This window comes from Cyrtonyx montezumae, unplaced genomic scaffold (assembly GCF_038088225.1).
Source record: "Cyrtonyx montezumae isolate F1298 unplaced genomic scaffold, pur_monq_1.0 scaffold_7, whole genome shotgun sequence".
In the NCBI taxonomy this organism is placed as follows: Eukaryota; Metazoa; Chordata; class Aves; order Galliformes; family Odontophoridae; genus Cyrtonyx; species Cyrtonyx montezumae.
The window spans coordinates 30,446,682-30,470,787 of record NW_027072078.1 but is presented as its reverse complement, the minus strand read 5'-3'; the positions used below and the strand labels follow the sequence as shown (position 1 = coordinate 30,470,787).

Below are 24,106 nucleotides of genomic sequence, written 5' to 3'. Positions count from 1 at the left end.
TGGAGGTGCAACCCAGCTCTGCCCAAACACTACTTAAGTTTTTCCCTTGCCTTAGTTAATGTTCGACCAGAGAGCACTGTGTCACTACTGCGTCCCCAGCTTAGCTGTCACACCCACATCACACTGCCTGGGGAGGATGGAGTCACAGAGCTGAAAATTAAATGGCTGTGGCAGTGAGCAGGGCTAATTGGTGGTTAAAAGCACTACAGACAGCTGTTTTGTCTCATTAAATGATCTCATAAAAAAGTATAAATAGGCTTATTTTGAAACCAGGGTGATTATGGGTGTATGTAATAACCTTTTTGGCTGTAAGGCTGGGACAGAACACCAGACCTGAGGGCTCTGGCCCACTGAGGTTCAGTTGAGTCCCACAAAGCAGGCAAGTGGGAGTGGTCCCAGCAAACCTAATGGAAATGAATCCCAATTAAATAAATCTCTATTATCCAGAGGCATTTACTGAACAAGATGACCTATTTAATTCCTAACAGTCTCTCATTAGGACTAAAGATTGCTCTGGAACAGCAAAGAAAATGAAGAAAACAATATATGTAGAAAAATATTTTTATAAGTGATTGAGAATTTAAAACATGGTTTTCCTATAGTCTTCTAAATAAAATAAAAGAAAAAAACTAACAGCTTAAAACCACAGGCTTATTATTATGCTACTAAGTGCTGGCAAACACTGAACCCTGTATGGGTGAAAGTATGGATAATTCCCATACTGTGAATATTAAAGAGAAATGTCATGGCATTCCAGCATAAAATCTCAGACCGCTGTAAACTGGATTAGTGGCACAGATGATAGCATAACTAAACAGAATAAATATCAGGATAAATAGGAAAAGTTCTGGTCCAGTTTGAAAATGGAGTTGTCAAGGTCTATGTTCCTTATGCTTATACTACATGAAGGAAATTGCATTATGTTCTGATTGCTGACACACACCTTTTCAAATCATTTAAAATGGTAATCTTATTTCAATATCCATGCTCATCTAAAACAAGGAATTGTTCTTGATTGTCTGAAATTTACATCTGCGCTGTTTACCAATATGTTATGGCCTCCTCCACAACTAATCTGCTCATCCTCACTGTGAGGACTAATAACTTTAATGCCCATTTAAAATAAACAAAAAAAATCAAAGCAGGTATTTCATCAGCTACTGATAATTAATTTTCTTCCGCATTTTTACCAAAGGGAAAGAAAAAGAAATCAATGAATGCTGGGAAAGAAGTTTGTGTCAGCTCCAAAATACCTGCCTTTGCTCCCTTTCAAAAAAAAAAACAAACAAAAGAAAACACCTGTAGACAGAAAATATGCATAATTTGTAGATAAGTAATTGCTTTTAATAAAACAGTATTGTCTAGCATGTGTCCTGCTGTGCACAATTACAGGGCCTTGATGCAGCACAGCACTGCGTGGTGCACACACTGTCACAGCCACCCAGCAGTCCTGGCTAGCCAGGCAATTTTCCCTCTCTGATCCTTCTAAGTCCTTTTAGAAGACTTCTAAGTCCTTTTAGAAGAACAGTGAAACAGCCCCAACTCCAACAGGTCAAAGTATATCTCGTGTTTGCCAGGATTTAAACAAATGAGGAGTTTACTGCAGATCTGAAGCTGGCATTCTCACCACGCTGATGAGCCACCTTGTTGAGGAGCCAGGGTTGATATGATAAGCTCCTCACTCTTACCTGCTCTGAATAATAAAGAATCTCTGTAGGAAGAGTGTTCATTTAATCAAGCCGAGGACATGGGAAACATGCAAAAATTCAAAGTCTGCAAACTGTAACTAATATCCTGTAATATTATTTGTTGAGTTTCTCTTTACGTCAATTGAGAAGTCAATTTAGTTTTATAATTGATTTTCTGGCCTTACTCTTTCAAGTTAACTACGTAAAAAATTGAACCAAATATATATGGAACTGAATAAGCTGCAGGAGGGAATGACTTGCAAAGAAAAAGATGAAAGCTGGAATTTTCAAAGGAGCAAGAGGGAGCCGAGCATCCAACCACTGTGGAATCTCAATAGGATTGGGTACACAACTCCTCCAGGAGCCCATAGAAATCCCAGGCTGGAAAAACTAAATATTTACTACATGGCAAAGACTAAGGAATGGCTTGGGAAATCCAAGGTAGTTAGGGGATGTAAACAGTGAAAGTTAAAGAAGAGATATTACTTCTGGTGGGAAGACACTGACAGCACTAACAAGAAATAAAGAAGTTCATCAGCTGCATAGCAGGAGGAAGTTACTGTGTCACACTGTCGTCACTAACACTGGCATGTAGACAGACCTGAAACACTATTTTACTTCGTGTCATTCCACTAATAAATACTACTTTTCCTGACTGTACATTAAGCTTTTCATTATTATTTTTATATTAAGTTGGATGTTCCCTCCTGTATGCATTTGGTTTGTGCTGAGCATCAGCCAACGCTGTTCATACAGCGAAAGGAAAATGAAAGAAGAAAAGGTGTAGTCAGCACTACTGTTCAGAGACAGGCAGGTATGTACAATTTAGAGTATACAGTTGTGGGAATTAAATTTTGACTTGTTTCTTTTTTAGATAATCTCCTTACAGTCATGCTATGTATTTCTATGCCTGTGGGAGTATTTGGCATGCAACATCTAGCTTAAATTGGGTATCATAGGAAAGGTGACAGATTTACACTGGTTTATTTCGGTAGATTTAGACTGGGTCATAGCCAGAAGACAGCTGAACTGAGTGCAGTGCAGAAGCTCATGCAGATGCTGAAGCTCTCCATGCCATTGCGTGTATAGAGCTCACTGACCCGTGCTGGGGTCCAGACCGAGCAGTTCTTGCACACAGCTCAGGTTTAGGAATAAGATAAGAAAGTGGATTCAAATTCTGCTTCTGGCTTGAGTGTAAAGGGCTGGGTTTTGGCTCCAAAGACACCTCCAGCAAAGTGCAGTGAGAACAGCTCTGGAGAGACACAGGACCCCAGGAAACCAAGACTCTGCTCTGCCATTGGGTTGGTTCTACCATGAAGGACAATTCAGTCTTGCTTCTTCCTGAGGATCGTGAGAGCTTACTATCTGCTTGGCTACTGGAAAACCTTCATCTAATTTCTATCTCTGTTCAGGATAACTGAATCTACTTTCTGCACAACCCAGGCTACATATAGGCCATAGATTTCTAGATCAAAAGAGGAGGATGAATATAGATGTTAACTGTCCATAAATATTAGAGAGAAAACAAGAAATGCTGTGATGCATGGGAGCAGAAGGTAGAGATGTGAAGAACTTTATGTACCTTCAAGGTTAAGTGACAACTATTTTGGCACTTAGCTTTAAAGACAGTGCTGGTTGTTGGATTTAGTCCAGATTCTTCCTCAATGACTGTTAGCAGTAGTGTGTGCAATTCAGGCACATCCTTCCTTTGATAAATCTGGTAGGAACTGAATTAATTTCTAGTTGATAATAATAAAGGGCATGCAACTCAGGTTACAATTTACTATCTTACAACATGAGGACCTCATATGCTGACAGTAAGTTTCATTACATGCATAACTAGACCGTCCCCTACTTTACTGCATTAAATCTCACAGTTTTCATTACTCTTTTCCATCAATTGTGAAGAAGTTGAGTTTGAGTCCAGCATCTACAGACAAGATTATATAAACGACAGCAGAAAGAAAACATCCTGAGGCACTAGGAGATACATATCATGTTAAGGGAGGAATGAATTGGTGTCTTTCCTAAAGGACTATTCACTTGAGAAATTATTAAAGCCATCTTCTTGATTCTATAGAGGAATTCTTGGCACAATAACTCCTGCATTTTTAGTATTTCTTTTAGCCAGTCATATTTTTCTGTCGTGACCACTTGACACTATTTTAAGCTAATATGAAAAGTGAGGGATATAAACATACACAAAGAATGTACCTAGCCTTTGCTCCAGACAATAATAGAACAGACAAAATACAGAAAGTTTGCTCTGGAAGAAAAGGACATAAAATAAAACCATAAGGTTATGAAAGCTAAGTTCCTGAGTAAGGATTGTTAACACTGTACATTAATATACTCTATCAGACTTTCTTCATGATGGATTTAAAAAGCTGTCCATTGATCTAGGTTTTCACATGCATCAATTGCTCAGCGTAAAGGTTGTAACCCAATAGAAAGCCCTTTAAGCTGTTTTATTTATCAAGCAGCTTGTACAATGCACGCTGCACTATAAATAGTTGGCCACATTATATTTAAAAGTCTATTCATAATGAAATATGCAACCTCAAACTAAGGCAAATGCGCTCACAGCAACAAGGTTTAACTATTTTAAACACTGCAATGAGCCACTGTTTTGTTCATGCGGATGTGAATGTTTCAGAACAATTTAACAATCTACTAACAATAACATGAGCAGTCCTTTGAAATGAAAATGCGTTCATGCAGACTTTCTTTTTGAGATGCACCTAAATTCTAAAACTCACCTGCATTCTTACATAATTTATTTTATAAATATTTTTTAAAAAAGGTGAATAAAATAAACCAATGAATAAAAAAATATATATCTATGGCTAACTAAAGCCATCCAAAAAAATCAAGTCACAGTTATGCATAAGGAATAGGATATGTTCAACCAGAGAAGCTTTGGATCAGCATAATTCTTATTCTTGACTTAAATGAATGAACTCTTGGTCTAGAAATTCAACTCTACTCAAGCTTCATCCTTCAGTCCAACTCCCATAATATGGGACCTCTGCCAAGCCTACATGTGAAGTTACTAGTTGAGATGAAGACTCCAGTAATGCATGCAATGAGCCACAAAGTCTACAAATGAGTCCTCAATTTCTTTTCTAATTGGCTTTGGGGGAAAGCATTTCCAAACCACAACAACTCAGACTCACACCTGAGATAAAAGTCACTGTGAAACCTATGAGTCAGCTGTACTGCCTGGTGCCACTTTTAGTACGAGCAGTTATCTGAATATTGCACACACCTCGCAGATTCAGGAGAATAATAAATCAGTTGTTACAAGTCCTGAGCACTGTAAATGGCTATTGATCCATGAGGAAAATGCTCACTGAAATAGGGACAGCTGCTCTCATTCGCTTGACACGTAACCTCCTCTAATTAACTAATTTCAGACCTCTTAGAATTGGCGACTAGGAAAGCCAACAGCTGAGGCAAACAAGAAGGCCACTTGGATCTGACAGTAGGGATGTGACTGCTATCCACAAGGCAGCAGACAGCTAACCAGAAAAAAAAATAAAAAGAGGTAATTATTTCAGGGACTTGTAGCACAACTCACATATTAACTCATTTTAAGAATGCTTTGATGAATTCAATTGAAGTCAATTAATTACATTTCCAAGTCAGATGAAGACAAAGTCAAGACACTGCAGGTAGTGCATGTTATTCGATCACTGAATATTTAACAGAGATGATAGGATTTCAGCTTCCAGATTGTTTAGCTGGGTCTTTGAGCAATCAAGTGATGATGTCTGACTGAACACGCTATTGTAGCCGGAATGAATATGAAATCTCTGAAGCAAAATGCAAGTCAATCTAATTTGCTCATGATTTTTTTTCTAACTAACTAGCAAGCTTCAAACTGTTATTTTAATGGCTTTAAAGCCTTGATATTTAACTTACATGGGTGTTACCTAGCGACAAAGAAGAAAACTTTATGAGCCAAAAAATAGTCTTCAAGCAGAGATAAAACCATTTTGAATTTCTTCTTACAATAGAGAATGTGAGAGTAATAGAGAAGCTTTAGATCAGTAATTATGAGTTTCTTGAATCCAGCAAAGAGCCAGAGCCTCAAAAGTAATCTCGAGGTATTACATTTCAGACAGCTGCATTTCTGGGTCACAGCAATGTGTCATTAGAGGAAGTATAATTAATGTTTGCGTAGCAGTGTTAAATAGCAGTATAATCAGGATGCAAAAATTGCAATTCGTTTGGAAAATGTACATAAAAGAATGGTGGCAGCACCTTAAACTAAGAAAAATGCCCCTACAAACACAAATTTTTAAAAGTAAAAGGAATCAAAAAAGTGAAAGAAATACAACAACTGTTGCATGTTTTTGTAGGAAGAGGTATTGAAGAAAATACTTCCTATTGACAAAGCAGTCACCACCTTTATGACTCATTGATTTCCATGTGATTCAAGATCATTTACTATCCTGAAAGTAAAAAATCCACATGGGAAGAGTACTGCTTCAAGATAAAACAGAAGTAATGAAGTAATACCCCAGGAAGTATCCTGAGTACAATGACATATTGACAAAGGTAAACTGGATAATCTAAAAGGCCTTTTTACATTCAGCTGATAAGAGTTATTCTGCTATCAGGATGAATTTATTATCAACACTATAAAATTGGAGCAGAGCACCAAAATGACTGGAAAAGAATCCTCACATGACCAAATCTTAGGTAAATATCTTGAATCAAAGAGCTACTCAGTCAAAGATGATGCTGAAATTGGAGTTGCTCATTTCTTACAAACTGGAATTTGTCAAGTTTCATAAATCCTCTTTATCTCCTGTAAGCCAAACACAGACAGATACAGGAGGATTTCCCAAAATGCTCTTTGGCAGATGCCTCGCAAGAGTTCTATGTCTAAAATAATGCCAACTATTTTGAAATGAAATGTAAATGATTGGAAAAAAGAAAGTAACAAGGATGTGCAATTTGTCTTTTCCATTTAGATGTGATGTGATCCTTCAAAAGTTTCAGGTTACTCAGGGAGCCATAAGGAGCCATACTTAGGAAACGTATTTCCAGTGAATATACAAAATCTCTGAAGTTAGGCACCTACTTGCAGCGTGGGATGAGTAAGAAATCATGCAAGTTGTTCTCCAGGTACTGAGTAAAATTACCTCAAAAAGATTAAACAGGCAATCCTTATGAGCTAGAGGCTCCACATACACCAACTTATTGATGTGGTTTTGGGGACTCCATGGCAAGAGACTTGATGCAGATTGGAGGCACAACAGGTCTGACAAAAATGAGGTTCAGCTCGAGATGCAAACTTTTATATTTGTGTGGTTTTTTGCAATGCTTCCATGCAAGACCCAGATACAACCTTTCAGCTAAAACAGAGTTATTCAACTGACTATATGTAGCTCTTCCCTTAAGGTTGAAATGAGAAGCTCCATTGACTCCATTGTCTTTGTAACTCCATTGACTGTGCTCACCAGTGCACAGCCATACTTGGCAGCCACCTTTCCCTGTGACAAATAAGGAGGCTGAGAATTGCTTTAATCATCCTTGTGCTGGCAATGCCTCACTCCTGGCTATTGAGTTACCCTCAATCCCTGTCCAGTATACAGAATGAATAAGCATCACAGTCACAGAAGGGTCATTCTGCATGTATAGCAAATCCAGTGCTTGCCTTGGAGTTGTTAAACATCTGCAGTCTGGGAGGAACTGTGCTGTGTGGCCCTCTTAAAACCAAAGGATCACAAACAGCCTGTGCAGCTATAAAAGTGAGACAACGCTGCTGTAAACTCTTCGAAGGGAGGTTTTTATTTGTCCATAAAACTTCAAGCTGTTTATTGCTTTGTATCTGGACAGAACTATTTAAACACATGCTCTATCCACATACAGTCATCTCTGTTTCACAACAAAGCACTGCAGAACAGCTTGTGAAAGCATATTGTTCAGTTAATGGCATTGGCAGGCAGACGCCCTCATATTTATGAATTAACATCTCCCATGGCAGAACAATGTACAAGGAGACATGAGGACTGTGGCACTTGGGCCTGGAAGTGCCAAGAGTTATGCTGTCTGATGGAGTGTCATCCCATCAGGCTTGTTCTGGTAATCCTTTTGTGCTTCTGTGGGCTGCAGAGACTGCACTATCGCAGAAAAGGAGTCTTGAAGCAAAAACTCAAGGTGTCTTTAGGGATACTAGGATGCCCCAAGCAGTCCTTCATAACCAACTGACTGCCACTAAGGCAAATGAAAAACACCCAATGGCTTTGAGAATTTGCATTACTTACTGCCTGCTGAAATGAAGAAAATCTATTTCTGGAAACAAGTTAATGGCAAAGAAACAGCTCAAACAGGGTGGGACTTTGAAAGGTATCCAAGTATCTGTATTGGTTGGAAGAGAATTCAACTTCATCAAAGCTGTTCTGCTCAGGAGGAGGTGAATACAGGAAATGAAATGGAAGCTTTCATTTGACATGTTCTTACTGAGAATATCGATAGCCTACGCAAAATATTATGGGAGGAAATTACCTGTGTCAGCTGTACTACAAATACCTGTCCACTCACCACTCACACTTTTGATAATGGCCTTGTTAACATAAGGACAAAGAATATCTTTTCCACTTGAATACATCAACCAAGACTATTACAAAACCCCTTAAAATAAACCTAGCACCTATTTCAACACTAACCAGAGAGAAATGATAGCTTTCAAATTGCATGCCTTGGGGCCAGAGAGTTTTCACAGGACAGAATTTGCAGCTTCTTTCCATCTTGGACAGTTAAAATAAAATAAAATAAAATAAAATAAAATAAAATAAAATAAAAAAACCAACAGAGAGCATTTGGCAGTGGCTGCATAATTCAGAGAGCTTAGAGTATTTTGTGACATAACGAATTGTTCAGACATCTTGCTGCCATGCCCTTGTTACTACTGCCTCAAATCTTCCTTCACGGTTTTTGGAGGAGGAAATGCTGGGCAGAAAAACTGTCTTTTTGAGAAGAGAGAGTTGTAATTCCCTCCAGCCTAAGACCTGTCCAGAGGAGTGTCACCAGACCTAACCATGAGAGATATGCACCACATACAGAGCACTCCCCTTAGTAGTGGGACAGAAGCAGACACTCTTAACCACACAACACACCGTTGATAGTGTCACGCACTGGACTTGTTTGGACCCCCATCTTTGGAAGGGTGGGTTGAACCATCACAGACATACCTATGTGTTTTACTAAGCAATTTTCTGTAGCTTAGCCCCTGTAGAAATATAAAAAAATCCCCAGATTCAACCACATTGGTGGTAGGATCCAGTAGGTCTGACTTCCTATGGAAATGTATTTCATTGTTAGAAAATAATTATCTCACACAACAGTTGAAGGACGAAGAATAAGATGTGAGAGGAACATTTCCCTGGAACCCCAGCCAGGTAAGCCTACCTGCGGACATGTGCTCCATGGTCCCCAGTCAGACACTGCACACTCATTGGGGCAGTACAAGCTGCACTTCCGAATTTCATTTGGGATTTCAGCCTTATTGCACAGGGTGTCGGGCACAGATTCCCCTCCGTGGTCTTCTGTAGTACTTACACACCTACACAGAAAACAGAACATTTTGTTTGAGGTTAATCAGCTTATTACAGAAGCGAGAGATGGCAGCAGGTCTGCACAACTCCAGATAGGACACTGTATGTAACACAAAGCTAGATGCAGTAAGTCAAAATGATGAATTAATGGTGTTAACAAGGCAAATTGAAGTTCTATGCATATGATGGACTTCTTTGACTCAGGTTCTAATAAATAATGTAAATAAATGTTTCAAGCTTCAATACAAGGAGCTTTTAACTTTGATGGGAAGACACATGAATGAAGAGAAAATGACAAGCAGAAAAAACAAACCTTTGTACTCCCATTAGTAACATCCTAACATTTGGAATAACAGTATTTGACGAAGTCTAGGGAATGAATATCTTCTGACAAAGAACACTGCTGCAGTTAATGCAGTGCCATAACTTGGGGAATACGTTAACAATGAGATTATGGAGACTATGCAGGTCAGGGGTGTGTCACACCTGCATGGTTAAAGAATTCTAATTTAAACATCAAGCCTTCTTCATGAAAGAAGTCTCAATAACACAAGGCTTCATCTCTCAGTGCTTTTCCTGGTAACTGTAATACAGACACATGCATTTCTTTTCATTTGAAATACTTCGGACTTCACAACACACTCACTGTCACTTAGCCAGTTGTTTCAGCTTTATGCGAGTACGTTTGAGCTCTTTCTAATTTGCAGTTGTGCTTTTGTCTTCACGCACCTGACTTTCCTCGTTTGTATTCCTTCTCCACAGTGGAGGGAATTTTGTTCACTGTTGATTCTGCACGGAGACCATGGTTCGACTACCCAGGAATACTGATTGCACTCGGTGTAGCATGGGACTGACTCGTACACCTGCCAGAAAAAAAGAATCAAAACTATTCATTTGAACTATCCGGGTTAGCATCTCTGCAGAAACACCTCAGCCAAAACCACAAAAGAGTACACTGAAAAACATCCTGCCTTATGCTCCTTATGCTGTAAGTGTTGTCATATCTCTAAGTTCATTTATTCATTATTGACTCGCCGGGGGATTTCTAAGTATATGATAAACTGTTGTACACGCACAGCATCTTAGAATGCAGGATAAATAACAGTTATTCTCTAAAGCCAGAGCAGGAATTTCATTACAATTTCATTTGCCCAGACTGTTCTCACTATAATCTATCATGTCATTCACCAGAACCATATGCACTGCTTCTTTTTCATGTTTCAAAAGGTACATGTTTAAAATCAGCACTCATGTGCCTGTGCTTCTAACGTATCCTGGTAAGTAATTTCACGCAACCAACAAATTTCATCTTTATATACAAAAACCATAAATGCTAGTGACTTTTCTTTAACATATCTCTCAATCAAACATGGCTGTGTATTCACCTGAGCTACAATATCTATGTAGAAAGAAAAATACAGCCAAATACTGAGATAAATAATGCAAAAGCTTGATAAACATTTCTGTAAGATGCTTGACATTCAGTCTGGTTGAAGCAGCACACTGAGGAGAGGTACTTCAGCAGATTTTTAGGTTTAAACAAATTAATGTTTCAACAGTTCTGTTACTGTAATGAATAAAAGTTATTTGTTTTGAACCACTTTGCATGCAGAAGCTGACTTGAAGATACAATTTCTCTATTGCTGGTCCCGCAAAAAAGAGCCTTCCTAAGATTTCCCCTTCAGCATCCCAAAACTTGCTTGGCCTTGCTGCGGTGATCAGTACAAGCCTCACTGATAAAAGAGCTGCAGACCCATCCACCCTTCAAATAAAAGATTTCAGCTACACATTTAATTTATAGCTTCATTTTAAAACAGCAGGTTATGACTATTTTATGGTCATAGCAATAAATAAACCTTGTTTGCAATATTTTGGAGCAGGAGGATGGGGAGATTGAGAAACCAGCTTGAGAACAGAACCAGTGCCTCATCAGCACATAAATTTCTTCTCAGATGAGGAGAAGGTAACGTGCTAAAGATATACAGGTATCTTTATATGATATGTAGTGCACATAGCAGCTCAGTTTCAGGTGTTAGCTGTTCACTAATTAGCTGTGCAGTCACTCTCATTAGCATGAAAGGATTCACACAGGAGCAAAGCAGGGAAGTACCTGTGGGTGGGAGCCGTGCTCCCAGCCCAGCCCGCAGGCACAGGAGGATGAGGCAGTGTGTGTTGTGAAGCAGGCACAGTCCCAGCAGATGGACTAAGTGTCTCAGGGTATTTATTAGTGTCTCTGCTCTATGGGAGGAAAAACAGCCACGCTCTGCCTGCATTGTCCGACAAACCCTGCTTTCTACAGGAGATGTTTGTGGGAAACGTGTGCTGTAGGTGTGATCAGAGTTTTCCCTTGCTGCAAGGGAGGCAAAACCAGGAGACTTCAAAGCTGTGAATGCATCAACAGCTGGATGCAGACCCAGGGCAACTGCAGTCCTGGGGGTACGTGCCTCCCTAGGCAAGGCTAAGAGAGGGAAAACCTCAGCTGTTACCAGTGCAATGTTAAATAGTAACTACTATCTGTGAGAAAGATGAGCTAGGGCAGCTCATGTGTCACCTGCACAGCTCAGCCTGGGAATTCCCCCTTAGCAGCAGAAAGCATCTCTGCCTTTAGATCCTGCAGTGTCCCTGTGCCAGCCCCACTGCGGTGCCAGGCTGGACAAGCACAGACACAGGTCAGAGTCAGAGATGCCCTAGGGAATGATTGGCACAAACAATGGCATTAGGGACTTAAACTTCTTCTTCATACTCCAGTTAATACTTAATGTTTGTACACCACAATGCAAACACCAGGTGTATGTCAGCATCCAGCCCACAGCGAGGAGTGAGCAATAGCTGCTCCTGTATGGGGCCAGACCAAGGGCTTGGCACTGCTGCCTCCTGAGCTCAGCCACCTCTCATCTTATGGCTTTACAACCAGTTAAACATGGAAAACCCAAGCAGCCCATTTGCGGGCAGCAGTATAGCATTAATACCAGGAATTGACCACAGTTATATTTTGGTGGTCAAAACGTGTGTTATTTGCCATACATGTGGTACATTTTTGTGTAAGAAAACCAGCAGGGGTTGGGCAAGGATGGGATGAACTGAAACGCACCTGAGGAAACACGTGTGGGCAATATGAAAAGACCAGACACGATTACAGATGATGCAAAGTGGTACTTCAAATGCTCTCTCAGAAAGCAGGCAGGGTTGCAATAATAAAGCTGTTAATACAACATTTGTATTCTGCTGCCTAGTTGTGTCAAGCCTGTATGACCGTATGTGGAGCCTCATCAGTTTCTCTCCCTGGAGACAGCTGCAGTTTTGTATGAGCTGAGCAGGGCACACACACGGACAATGGCATGCAGCACCAGCTACACGATTTCAGCAGTACCCAAAGAATCAACCCAAACCCTGCAGCTCCACATGGCACTCTGCAGCTCACCTGCTCCTTACATCCAAGTTAAGTTACGACTCCTATCAAAATGCCAAACCTTTCCCTAACCCCCACCTGAGCCTCCCCTGACATCCTATTGCTGTCACCAGAGAGCAGAGCTCCCTGAAAGAGCTGCAGCCACCATGAGGCCTCCCCTCAGCCTTCTCTCCCTGGGTCCAACAAACCACGGACCTCAGCTGCTCCTCACACACCTTGCCCTATAGGACCCATCTTCACAAGCCTTCCTATGGACTCTCTTTTGGACTCGGACCCTCAAGTTGCAATACAGCAATCCTCTTCCCAAGCACAAGCACAACGGTTCCTGTGAAAACAACCCTCTTAATGCTCAACCACGTCAAACTTTCACAGACCCACTAAGCAAAGCATTTACAAAATCCTTATGAGTGAACATCCAACGTGCACTGCACTGCACTCCTGAAGAACAAGATAAAGGGATGGGCAGAGGGGTCTGTAACCGAGCACTGCTCACTGCATCACTCTCTGTAACCACAGTTAATCTGAGACATATTACCACCTGAGTCCTAAAGTCAAGACGATAGGCACAGTCCTAAGGAATTAAGGGTAAGAAAGACAGAAATTGCTTTTTAGGAGACAAACTGCTATAGGTTTGCTCTGAAAAAAAAAAAAAAAAAAAAGCCAGATCTCATTCACTCCAATGCGAACCCTAAGTCCTTCTTAAAGTATCTTGAAGATGTATAACTTCAAAACATACAGAAATCAGCATTTACATATACCTACTGCTAATCTACTTCTTTTTTTCTAATAGCTGATACTTACCTTTTGATGAAAGGTCCAAATATCTAACCACCAGAGAGCTTTTATCTAATTTACAGCATCCCGTAATTTCTTTATTTAAATGTAGGTGAGTAATAACGATGACCTCCCAAAGGATATACAGGAAAAAGTGCACTTGCCAAACTGATGTGATCCATTAAAAGAAATTCCTGGCTATATTTCGGGTACCTTTCCTGATGAGCACCTGCAGCTTAAACTAGAACAAGGTTCAACACTTCTGAAAATCACAGCAACATCATATTTCAGTGAACATCAAGATTTATTGTCCCTCAAGGTAAATATTGACTCTGGTTTTCCCTCAGTCAATACTTTAGTTTTCAAGACAGTAAATCTCAGTGTTCACCTCAACTAAAGTCAATATCTGCTTATTATATTAGAACAACCAAACTGATCACTGTAGCAGTTGCCGGAGACACTGAGGACTACCTCTGTGCTATTCATTTCTAATAAAAATGGGCTAAATTCACTGCTAACATAAGTCCATTTCACATCACTGCCCTTATACCAAGGTTACATTAGACCTAATATACTGAAACAGCCTGAACTGAAGAAATAACAGCCTATTTCTGAGCTACGGTGACCACCACAAATAACACTAAAACCCAGTAAGGGCTAAAAAAAAATCATGTAGAAAAGAGAGCTGATTTCCTCTCATTTGGAAAGACACTTCTTGGTAATGAAATTCAGATGGAGATATTAAAAATGCACCTACTGAGGCTCGCCAGCAATATGCCCACCTTCAATACTCTTTTGCACGGCCATTTCTGTACTTCCTGAATATTGAAACTTCAAGGGGCAGCAGCACTGAGATGGCACCATGTGCAAATGACTCCCCTCTCACTTATGGTTTAGGGTCATGACTTTATGACACCTGAACTGCAGCCAGCCCGACACGAATGGATCCAGAGCACAGTGGGAAACACATCCACAGAGGTGTCCCCTTATTGCAATCACCTGTACATTCGACCTCTACGTTGTCTCCACCTTGTTCATTGAAATGCCTTTTTTTTGGTGGGGTAGGTGATATTCCACCCACATACAACTGGAATCATTTTTGTACCGCCTAATAGAGCCTTCGTGTTCCACTTAATCCACTGCAGACATTTCCTAATAATGAGTTCATTTTACTTAATTCTTTAAAACTGCCTTCAAAATGAAGTACATGCTTTGTTAATTACTTAAGTGCATGTCTGATATGGCAGATCTAAGCGCACATTTAAAAGCTTTGCTCAACTGGCTGTGTGTCAGGAGGACAAGTACTCGCACATTAACAAACACTACATCACAGAAATGACCTCATTAAAATTTTAACATTAAACAGTTCTCTTTAAAACGAAATTGATTTTAATTCATTCTAGTTTGCATATCGATCACAATAGTCAGAAATATGCTAACCACTCATCAGTATGAAAACCGATTTAACAATTGATTTTTAAGCAACTTGGATTTTGCAGAGCATCTGTTTCAGTGATGAACACTTGCCTTTGGGGCGTTTGAACTCTGTAAATAGCCACCAAAGTCAAAAGACATTGTTCAAGAAGGACGTATGGCACGGAAGTTTGAAAAGCATACGTTTCAACTACTGAAAATAGGAGAATTCCTGAAATTGTGTGCCTGCAGCAGATTATAGAAACACCATCATCGCTGTGAATCAAATTCAGCTCTTTTAGTTCTCATTTGTACGCAAGCCAAAGGGGTGAGTGTTTCTGACTTCCTTTGTGGGAAGGAAAAAAAGAAATCAATTAGAACTACCATAAGGTTACAAAAAGCCTTTGCTGGTGTTATAGGAAGCCTGAAACTGGTTTGTTGGTTTGTAGGTGACAAAAGGATGGGATCGATGTTATTCTAACGTCTAAGTAAAACACGTGGATTGCAAGTCAGGACAACAGCTACTCACAGAAAGGCAGAAAGAAGCATTCATTTCCAGGCTCATGTTTGGAAGCTTCTACAGAAACAGACATTTCAGCATTACTTTAAACGACTGGCTATGGTGACAGCCTTCAAAAACAGTGCCAAAAAATGATGGGCTTTCAGTGAGTAGGATGGGTAAAAACAATCATGAATCCTCTGAAGTCTTCCTAGCTCTTGATTATCCATTTATAACCCAACCCTCAAAACAGCTCAACTTTAATCCTAATTTACACATGAGAAAACTGAGGATGAAGAATTAAGTGATTTATTAGAGGCTGGAGAGGAAGCCCCCAGGGAACAGGGGACTGCAGCTGGAAATGCCCTATTTCTCACACTAACTAGATGACAGCTTAAAATCAGATACTGAACCGTTCAGATAAAGACATTTCAGGATGGAACCATCAGAAAAAGAAGTAGCACAAAACTTTGACTGTAAAACGAGGCAAAATAAAAGAGGAGATAAAAGCAGAAGAACGTTTCTCCTATGAAGACATCTGGATGCTCCACATTCCCTCAGCATGGCCTTTACCTGCCTTTGCTGTATCTAGACTTTTGTAGGCCTCTTATTTTCTTCTAATGGATGATTAAATATGCAAAGACAGACACCACTGTATTTCAAATTCCTGAGCGCAATGAATGGAAAATGTCTTGTTTAAAAAGTTAATTGAAGTAAGCTCTGCTGAACCACCGTCATTACAGCAAATACTTACAGAACTAACAGGTTGCTAAGCAAGGTTTATTAATTCATATTTACTATTACTAAGTCTTCCTACACTTTTCACGCAGGCACTAAGCACACCAAGAGGTAACTTGGTGAAGCATGAGTGCTTCTCCCCAGAGATTAAAGCAAGAAGTTTGCGTAATTAAATGGGAGAAAATATGGGAGAAAGCATTCTGTAAGTGGCTGTCCACCTCAATTATACCTGGCTAGAAGCTGGGAGGCTCACAAACACTGCCAGCCCTGGGGAGGAAGGGCAGCTCACAGCCCCAGCTGCATCCCAGACCCCTGAGATGCCACTTGAACCCTGCATTGCACGGCTGCTGGTATTTATTGTGGGACTAATTAGGCAGAGAGTGGGAAGATGGATAAAGAATGAGGAGCACTCAAGGTTTTACTGTTCCCACAGTTTGAGGAGCAGAGCACAGAGGACAACCTTGCAGGTACCTTGCAGGCACTGGGTGTTTCTACCTGAAATAATCAGGCAAAACAATTTACTGGCAGAATTATACCTCCACAACTGAGATGTTAACATGTGAATGGGGCATATACTAACACAAAGGGCCACTTCCTGTGGCTTTGCTTTTTGTTTTAATTTTACTGCTTCAATATCAAGAAAATAACTGAATGTAAACAAGATATTAACAAAGGATACTGTACTGTGTTGTCAAACACAGGGGTCTAAACCAAGGCAGAAACTCATTAGTAAGAGTGGTGCTGCTTTTTTTTGCTGATTCCAGAAGCTGTAAGTATTGCAGCTTCGGCTGTCTCCCTGTCACAAAGCAAGGCAAGCAGAGCAAATTTAAGTAGATATAAATAAATCAATGTCCTGCGTTTTTGAAACAGCACATTCTGCTGAAGCTGAAGGATAGTTTCAGGGGTAACAAATGAATGTGGCACCTTTGTGGATGAATCTGTAATGCAGTAATAATGTTGGATCCAGTTTTAAAGAGAGGAAGGGAAAAAAGCTGATTGATGCAGAACAACATCGAAGCCCCTTTTTACTAAATGAGAACAATCAGATAAGATGAAGACAGATTGCAACACCAACCTGAGCCTTTGTAGATGTCCATGTTAGCAGGGCGTGACAAGCAGAAAGGAAAGAAAATTATATATTCATTAGTTGAGCTGCTGTATGATAATATTGAGATTAAAAAAAAAAAGCAGAATATCTGCTTAAAATAGAATCACTACAATGTAAGGTTGCATTCAATTCTTCGATTTCCCCATCTTTCAGAAAAAAAAAAAGATCCCTCAAGCAGAAATCAGGCACTTATTTGCAAGTGAATGAAAGCATGGCCGTGGTGAAGAATGAAGCAGAGTTCATTCAGCCTCACCCAGCAATCCTCTGGAATTCCTCAGTGTCTCAAAATCAGAGCCTTAGGAGAAAAATAAATCTATGAAGCTTAACTTGAAATCTGCTCAGAAACCCCTCAATTACAGAATATCAATCACAACAGATATTAAAGGCTTTCAGACATTTAAATCTTAATTGGGTGGCACCATCCCTGGGAAGCCTGTGGATCCGCTGCAGAGTGCAGAGCATTGCCAGCTGTGTGCCATCGGCTGCGACCGATCTCCATGAACGCTATCAATATCTCAGAGTAGATTTCATTAAGGAAAAATAATTAAATGATGAAAATTCAATAACGTGGGCACACGGCGTGTACACATCCAACTGAAAAGGACAGCTGTGTGGGGGTGGCTGAGCATCCCGCGCATCACCCACTGCCTCTGTCCTGCCAAAGCAGAGCCCTTCTGCAGGTCAAACCCTGCCCCAGTGGGACCAAATGAGCCATTGCCCGATTGAAAAGCCAAGTCATCTGTCACATGAAATGAAATAAGTGCTGCTACTAAACACAAACAGTCCCAAAGAAGCACTTTCTTTGCAGGCATCTCTACAATAGGCAATTTAAAGAAAAGATCATCAGAGCTTACTGCTAAGTTAAAAATGATGCCTCGGAGACAAAGTTTCAGCCCTGGTCTTGCTCTTAAAAGAGATTTTAAATCATTTCAAGGTCTGAAAACTTCAAATTGATATTTGACCAGTCTATTTTCATGTCTTAAGCAAGACCGAATTAGCGTTGCAGAGCAGTCACTTGTCCTTACACTGGACTGACACAATTTTTTTCACAGGAGATTTAAAACCGCTTAGCTGAAAATAACAGAATGACTGATAGCCCTATAGGCAACAAACAGAAGAGATTGGGAAGTGTCAGACAGCTGAAAGTCATATGTTTTCTGAAACACTTCCATGTGACCGTGCCGAAGGCTCAGATTGGAGACAACTGCAAAGTGCTCTGGGGGCTGCCCACACTCACAGCCACAATCGGCCCCGTTTTAGAGTCCCGCAAAAGCAGCAGCAGAAATGCATTCCAGCTCATAAACTTATTGTTTCATTAGGACACGACTGTCATTCTCCCCTCAGCCTCACTCAGCAGCAGGGCTGATTGCTCCTCATCACCGCTGAGACAGAGCCGGAAATAGTTGCTCATGGGGAGAGCAGGACGGAGCTGATCGATGCATGACGGATCCTAGGGCTGCAGATCACTCACAGCCTGATTAATAACCAGGCCTGGAAATTTCTTCTTGGAGGAGTAAGTTGCTCCAGAAGCCAGATACCTGACAGCCTGTTGCATAGCATGTTTATGGTAGCTGTCTTGCTGCTGAGACAGGCGGATATTAGTGCTGCGTTTAGATGCAGCATTAACTTGAGCAATTTTCTCAGTCTAATTACAGGTGGTGCAAAGCTCCTGGCACAACTGGTAAGAGCCCACCCTCGTGACAAGCAAGCTGAAGTCGGGCTGCTGCACAGATGAAGGCAGCTACAGTCACAGTGCTGTAGACTCAGACATCTTGCAATTGTTGTGATCTGACATGGTTGTGGGTTTTTTTGATGTTTCTTGTAGGCAGATTCAGACAGAGAAGACTCAGACCCTGAAGAGCCCAGTTTTATTTACAAAATGCATGCGCCCTAGAAGAGTGATATGCTGCAGAGAGAAACCTGATCTACTTGAGACCACTCTCTAGCAAGAACATCCATCATTAAACTAAAACAACCCCATCTACTTTAGACAACAGAGCACACATACGCTGTCCCTGGAACCAAAAGATAGCAAGGGAGAACATTCTAGCCACTCCTTGTGGGATAACGAGTGTCTCTCTACTTCCTGGTATCTTTCTTCAGCATTTCCATTCCTTTCTTTCAGATCAGAGGACATAAGTATTTCAGATTCCTGCATTTCTACCATCAACCAGTATTTTGAGGTTAAGTGGACCTATACAAATCCACAGGAATTAATGGTATGTCTTCCACTGGCTATTCCTGTTGTGGGTCATGCTGGAGAAAGCAAGGAATATCTGAACATTTACAGGTACACCATTTAGAAAAAATACATATATCAATAATGGTAAAATTTTGCTGCAGTATCTATTTAATTAAAATGCACATCAGTGATGCCTATATAGAGAGTTAGTAAGAAGCCAGATAAAAGAGCAAATGGACATCTTCAGAATAAACCTGGTCACAAATGATTGCAGAACTCTAAATACATATACAACCATGCTCTGCAAACATCAAGGTCTAGCAACTATTTCTGTTTTCTTTATGCTTTGTTCTTAAGGAATTAGCTGGTATCTGATTATTGGTGCTTTACCATAAAACAGAGCTCCCTGTTTGTATGAGGGTACTGAGGGCAATGGCCCCAGTAATAGTCACCAGCAGAGCCCTTAGCCTTGTTCTGCAGGGCCATGGCATTCAGGAAGGCTGCATCAGGGCAGAAGTGATTCAGCAAGTCTGGCACCTCTGCCATTCCCAGAGCACTACCTTCATGCATCCATGACTCTGGAAATAAGAACGAAAAAGGCTCTTTCCCAAAACAGTAAGTAAAAGGGGAAAGTAGAAGGCGAATGCACATCGAGACTACGCAACATAGCTGTGCTTCAGTGTGTCACACACACAAACCAATCCACCTAAAACCTCTTAAAAGAATTAAATAATGCAAGAGAGCAAACAGTATGTGGTGTGACTTAGAGGAAACAGCAGTTTAAGGGCCATGCAAATGGCCTAAGGAAAAGTATTTGCTCAGTCTATATAGCTGAGGGTGAGAGAAAGTGAAGTTGAATGGCAGAGCTGAAAGGAACTGAAGAGTCAAAGAAAAGGGAAACACTTGTTACCTGTCACAAAAAACACACAGAGAATCTTCAACCTAGAAGTAGCCAATATTAGCCAGAGAGGATGGTAGAAAAAGGAAGATCACCAAAGGAGTGAAGGGAAAGAAGGATGAGACAAGCTCTTTCTTATGGGCACTGGCACAGAAAGTATGGACAAGGACAGCAAACTTGAAGAGATTCAAAATAACTTATGGATTAATGAGCTACTTAGGAATGATGGAGATGTGATTGCACAGGATTCTTCAGAAGATGTAATGTGAGAAAGCTGGAGGAGTAAATGGGGAAAAGTACAGCAAATTGCATGGCAGCCAGAAAAACTTTTACTCTGGGAAAAATATTTTCATAGACATTATATAAGAGCAACAGAAAATAACAAGGATACTAGCAGCAGGCAGCATGGGCTTGTGAAGAAAAACTGTGTGAATTCATTCTGATGTTCTTCTGTAACAGAGAAACAGATGCTGTGGATAGGGATGAAATGGCAGATATTACAGTGACTTTAGAAAAGTCTTCTGACACTATCTCTCAGGCTAAGGAAATATGGTCTGGACGAATCTAACATTTGATAAGTACAAAATATGTTGGAAAATCATGCTCAGAATAGTTAATCATGTAAAACTAGTAAGAAGTCTCATGCGTGGCTCTGCAGAGCTTTACCTTCTGTACTTACTCTCACTTCGTGTTTTCATTAATTTAGGGCTGATGGATTGAAAATGATTCCTACTGATTCTGCAGATGCTACTGAGGTGAGAGGGACAGTAAAGGCAGCACTCAGAGAATAAGAGAATTCAAAACATGCTTTAGAATCTGGAGGTATGTACTAAAAAAATAGGTTGATGGAGAAATTAGGCTTATAAATCAGGCTTTATAAAAGCCTGAGGACTTAACAGTAGAAACACAGCATAGAAAGCTACTGGCCCCTGCTTAGGATACAGAAATTGTAAAGACCCATAAAGAGAATGTGATTTTTAATAAAAAAAAGTGATCTTTAATAAAAAAGGCAAAACACAAAACTTTCACTTCAGCCATGCATGGGCTCAGCTCACTATCCATGTCCAGTTGTGTGTACCCACAAATCTTTCTCTACACATTTGAAATACAGTAATTTGATGGGTGGACTGTTCAGTGGATGAAGAACTGGCTGCAGGACCGAGTGCAGAGAATCAAAGGCTCAGTGTCTGGATGGAGACAAGTGGTGTCCCTTAGCGGTCAGTACCGGGACTAATGCTCTTTAATATCTTCTGCAATGACACTGACAGCAAGTTTGTGGATGTTATCAAGCTGTGTGAGGTGGGTGACACACTGAGGGATGGGGTGCCATCCAGAGAGACCTACGTAAGTCCTAGCAGTTGGTCCAGGAGAACCTCATGGGTGAAGTTAAACACCCAGGTCATGGCAACACAAGCTGGGGGACAAAAGGATACAACCCTGCCAAGAAAGACTTGGGGGTACTGGTGGGGAGAACCTGAAAGTGAGCCAGCAGTGTGACCTCGTAACCCAGGCAGCCAACTGCAATGTGGGCTGCATTAAAAGAAGCGCAGCCAGCAGGGTAAGGGAGGGGATCTTGTCCCTCTACTTTGCGGTGGTGAGACCATCTGCAGTACTGCATCCTGATGCAGTGACACGGACCTGCTGGAGTGCATCCAGAGGAGGACCACAAAATTGGTCCAAGGGATGGAATACCTCCTCTACAAGGACAGGCTGATAGACCTGGGGCTGTTCAGCCTGGAGAAGAGAAGGCTCCAGAGAGATCCGAGAGTGGATTTTCAGTATCTAAAGGCATGCTGTAAGAAAGAAGGGGATAGGCACTTTAGCAGGCTCTGTTATGACAGGACAATGAAAAATGGTTTCAAACTAAAACAGGAGATTTAGACCAAATGTAAGGGAAAAGTTTTTTATGATACAAGTAGAGAAGTGCTGATACAGGTTGCCCTGAGAGGTGGCAGAAGCTCCATCCCTGAAGACACTCAAGGTCAGGCTAGACAAAGCTCTGAGCAACCTGTTTGAGCTGTAGCTGTCACTGTTCATTGCAGGGGAGTTGGACTAGATGACCTTTAAGGGTCCCTTCCAACTCAAATTCTCTGATTCTATCCTTCTAACTTTAGAAAAATTTGAAGGACTTGAAACAGCCGAGATAGCAGATGACAGTAAGATTAGTAAGACCAGAATCAAACTGACTCAGAGAGCTGTGGCATTTCCACTACTGCTCTACAGGTAAATAATTTAAATACCAGTGTAATTAATGGCAATTCTATACAATGGTAGGTCTGCCAACGAAGCATGGTATCACTGTCACATAAGATAGCAATGTTGAGTCACACAGAGGAAGAACTCTGCTGTGTCACACCAGACCTAGCTTCAAAGATCTCCCAGCAGCTTGAAATCACATATCTATGGTTTCAGTGCTGGCTAAGTCACTGTTGTCTTGACTAAATCAGGCTGCCAGACTGTGTTTTGGAAGCTAGTGACTATTCTATCTCATACAGAAATAGGTCAGTGAAATTACCATTATATGAAATATTTAACAGCACTGTTATAACACTGCCAACAGTCCTAGTTCCTCACTGTGGAAGTAGCACCGATAATGACAGAGTGGTAAAGAAGAACCAGAAAAACAATCTGAGACATGAAAAAGTTGCCTTACAGTAATAAACTGAAGAAACTTACACATTTGGTTCAGGTGAGAGGTGGTGAATAGGAAACATGCCCATTTGGGGGAATTTATGGAAAAGACATTAAAGGAGAAGGGAAGTAGCGTGCCTGTGTGGATTTTACACGCATTTCATGAGGCTGTCAGAAAAACTGTTCTACATAAGGAACAGAAGCACATGGGAGTTCAGACAGTCCATGTATCATCCCGTAAACATTGAGCTTACAAAGAAGACAATATTTTCTTTACTGCATTAGCTCTAGCTACTAAATTGTAACCAAGACAGGAGCTGGAATTGAGCAAAGAGAATAAACTCTTCAGTTAAGTCACAAAGTTGCCAGCAACATGCAGGGTGGAGAAGGAAAACAGAGAAAAAAAATGCTGAAGTTAAGCAAGCACTCTCCTGTCTGCACGTGCTCATCAATAACTTCCGTCATTTCTCACCTGTAACTCTAGAGTGGGTAGCGACTTCCTTAGAAATGCAAGTGGGGCTCTCCCATGTGAATAGAGGCTTCTGTGTCCTCACTTTGCCTTGGATGGAGCCAACCACTCCTGGATTCATTGCTGGCCCCTCACCCTCCACAGGGTATACCTGTCTCCATCATGTTTGGAAGTCTTTGCCACTTATGTGCTGGGGTCGAAATCCACCAGTTTTATCCACCGGGCTCTCACAGCAGCACATGGTCAGGCACAAGCACTCCACTGTTGCTTTTGGCTGAACCATGCTCAAATCAACCCTCCAGGGGCAGGTCAAATTGTGAAACAGTTCACAGCATTTCACTGCTTTTTCATTTAGACTGATGAATAACTTAGAGATAAATGCGAGAAGGTGAGGAAAGTAACAGCCCACTCAAAGTTGCATTTCAAAATACTTATGTGTGGCACTAAATTCCTCATGGTGTTTATCATGCAGATATCAGTTTACAAATGACATTCTTAATGGCCAAATGTTGACAGGACTAGGCTGCACAGGACAGACATGTACCACATTGCTTCAAATGGGTATAGATCCCTGAAAAATCAATCACATTTAGCATAAAGAATAAAGAAATAATTATTTTAAATGGAACAATCAAGCTACCTTCTGCTCCCTTCTATTATATCAGCAAAAAATAACAGAGAAGAAAAGTGACAAATTCCTGCTTGAGCACTGTGGAGATGAAGAAAACC

The 24,106-nt window shown here is 40.8% G+C and overlaps 1 protein-coding gene across 1 annotated transcript in view; it reads right to left on the bottom strand.

Annotated features, from left to right (window-relative positions):
• The window catches only part of THSD7B (thrombospondin type 1 domain containing 7B), a 243,907-nt gene that overhangs the window by 20,974 nt on the left and 198,827 nt on the right, over nt 1-24,106 (bottom strand). The window contains exons 15-16 of the mRNA XM_065750321.1: nt 9,986-10,119; nt 9,111-9,264 (exon numbers count right to left, since the gene is read on the bottom strand). Coding sequence (XP_065606393.1) covers nt 9,111-9,264; nt 9,986-10,119 — 288 coding nt within the window. The remainder of the gene's footprint in view (nt 1-9,110; nt 9,265-9,985; nt 10,120-24,106) is intronic.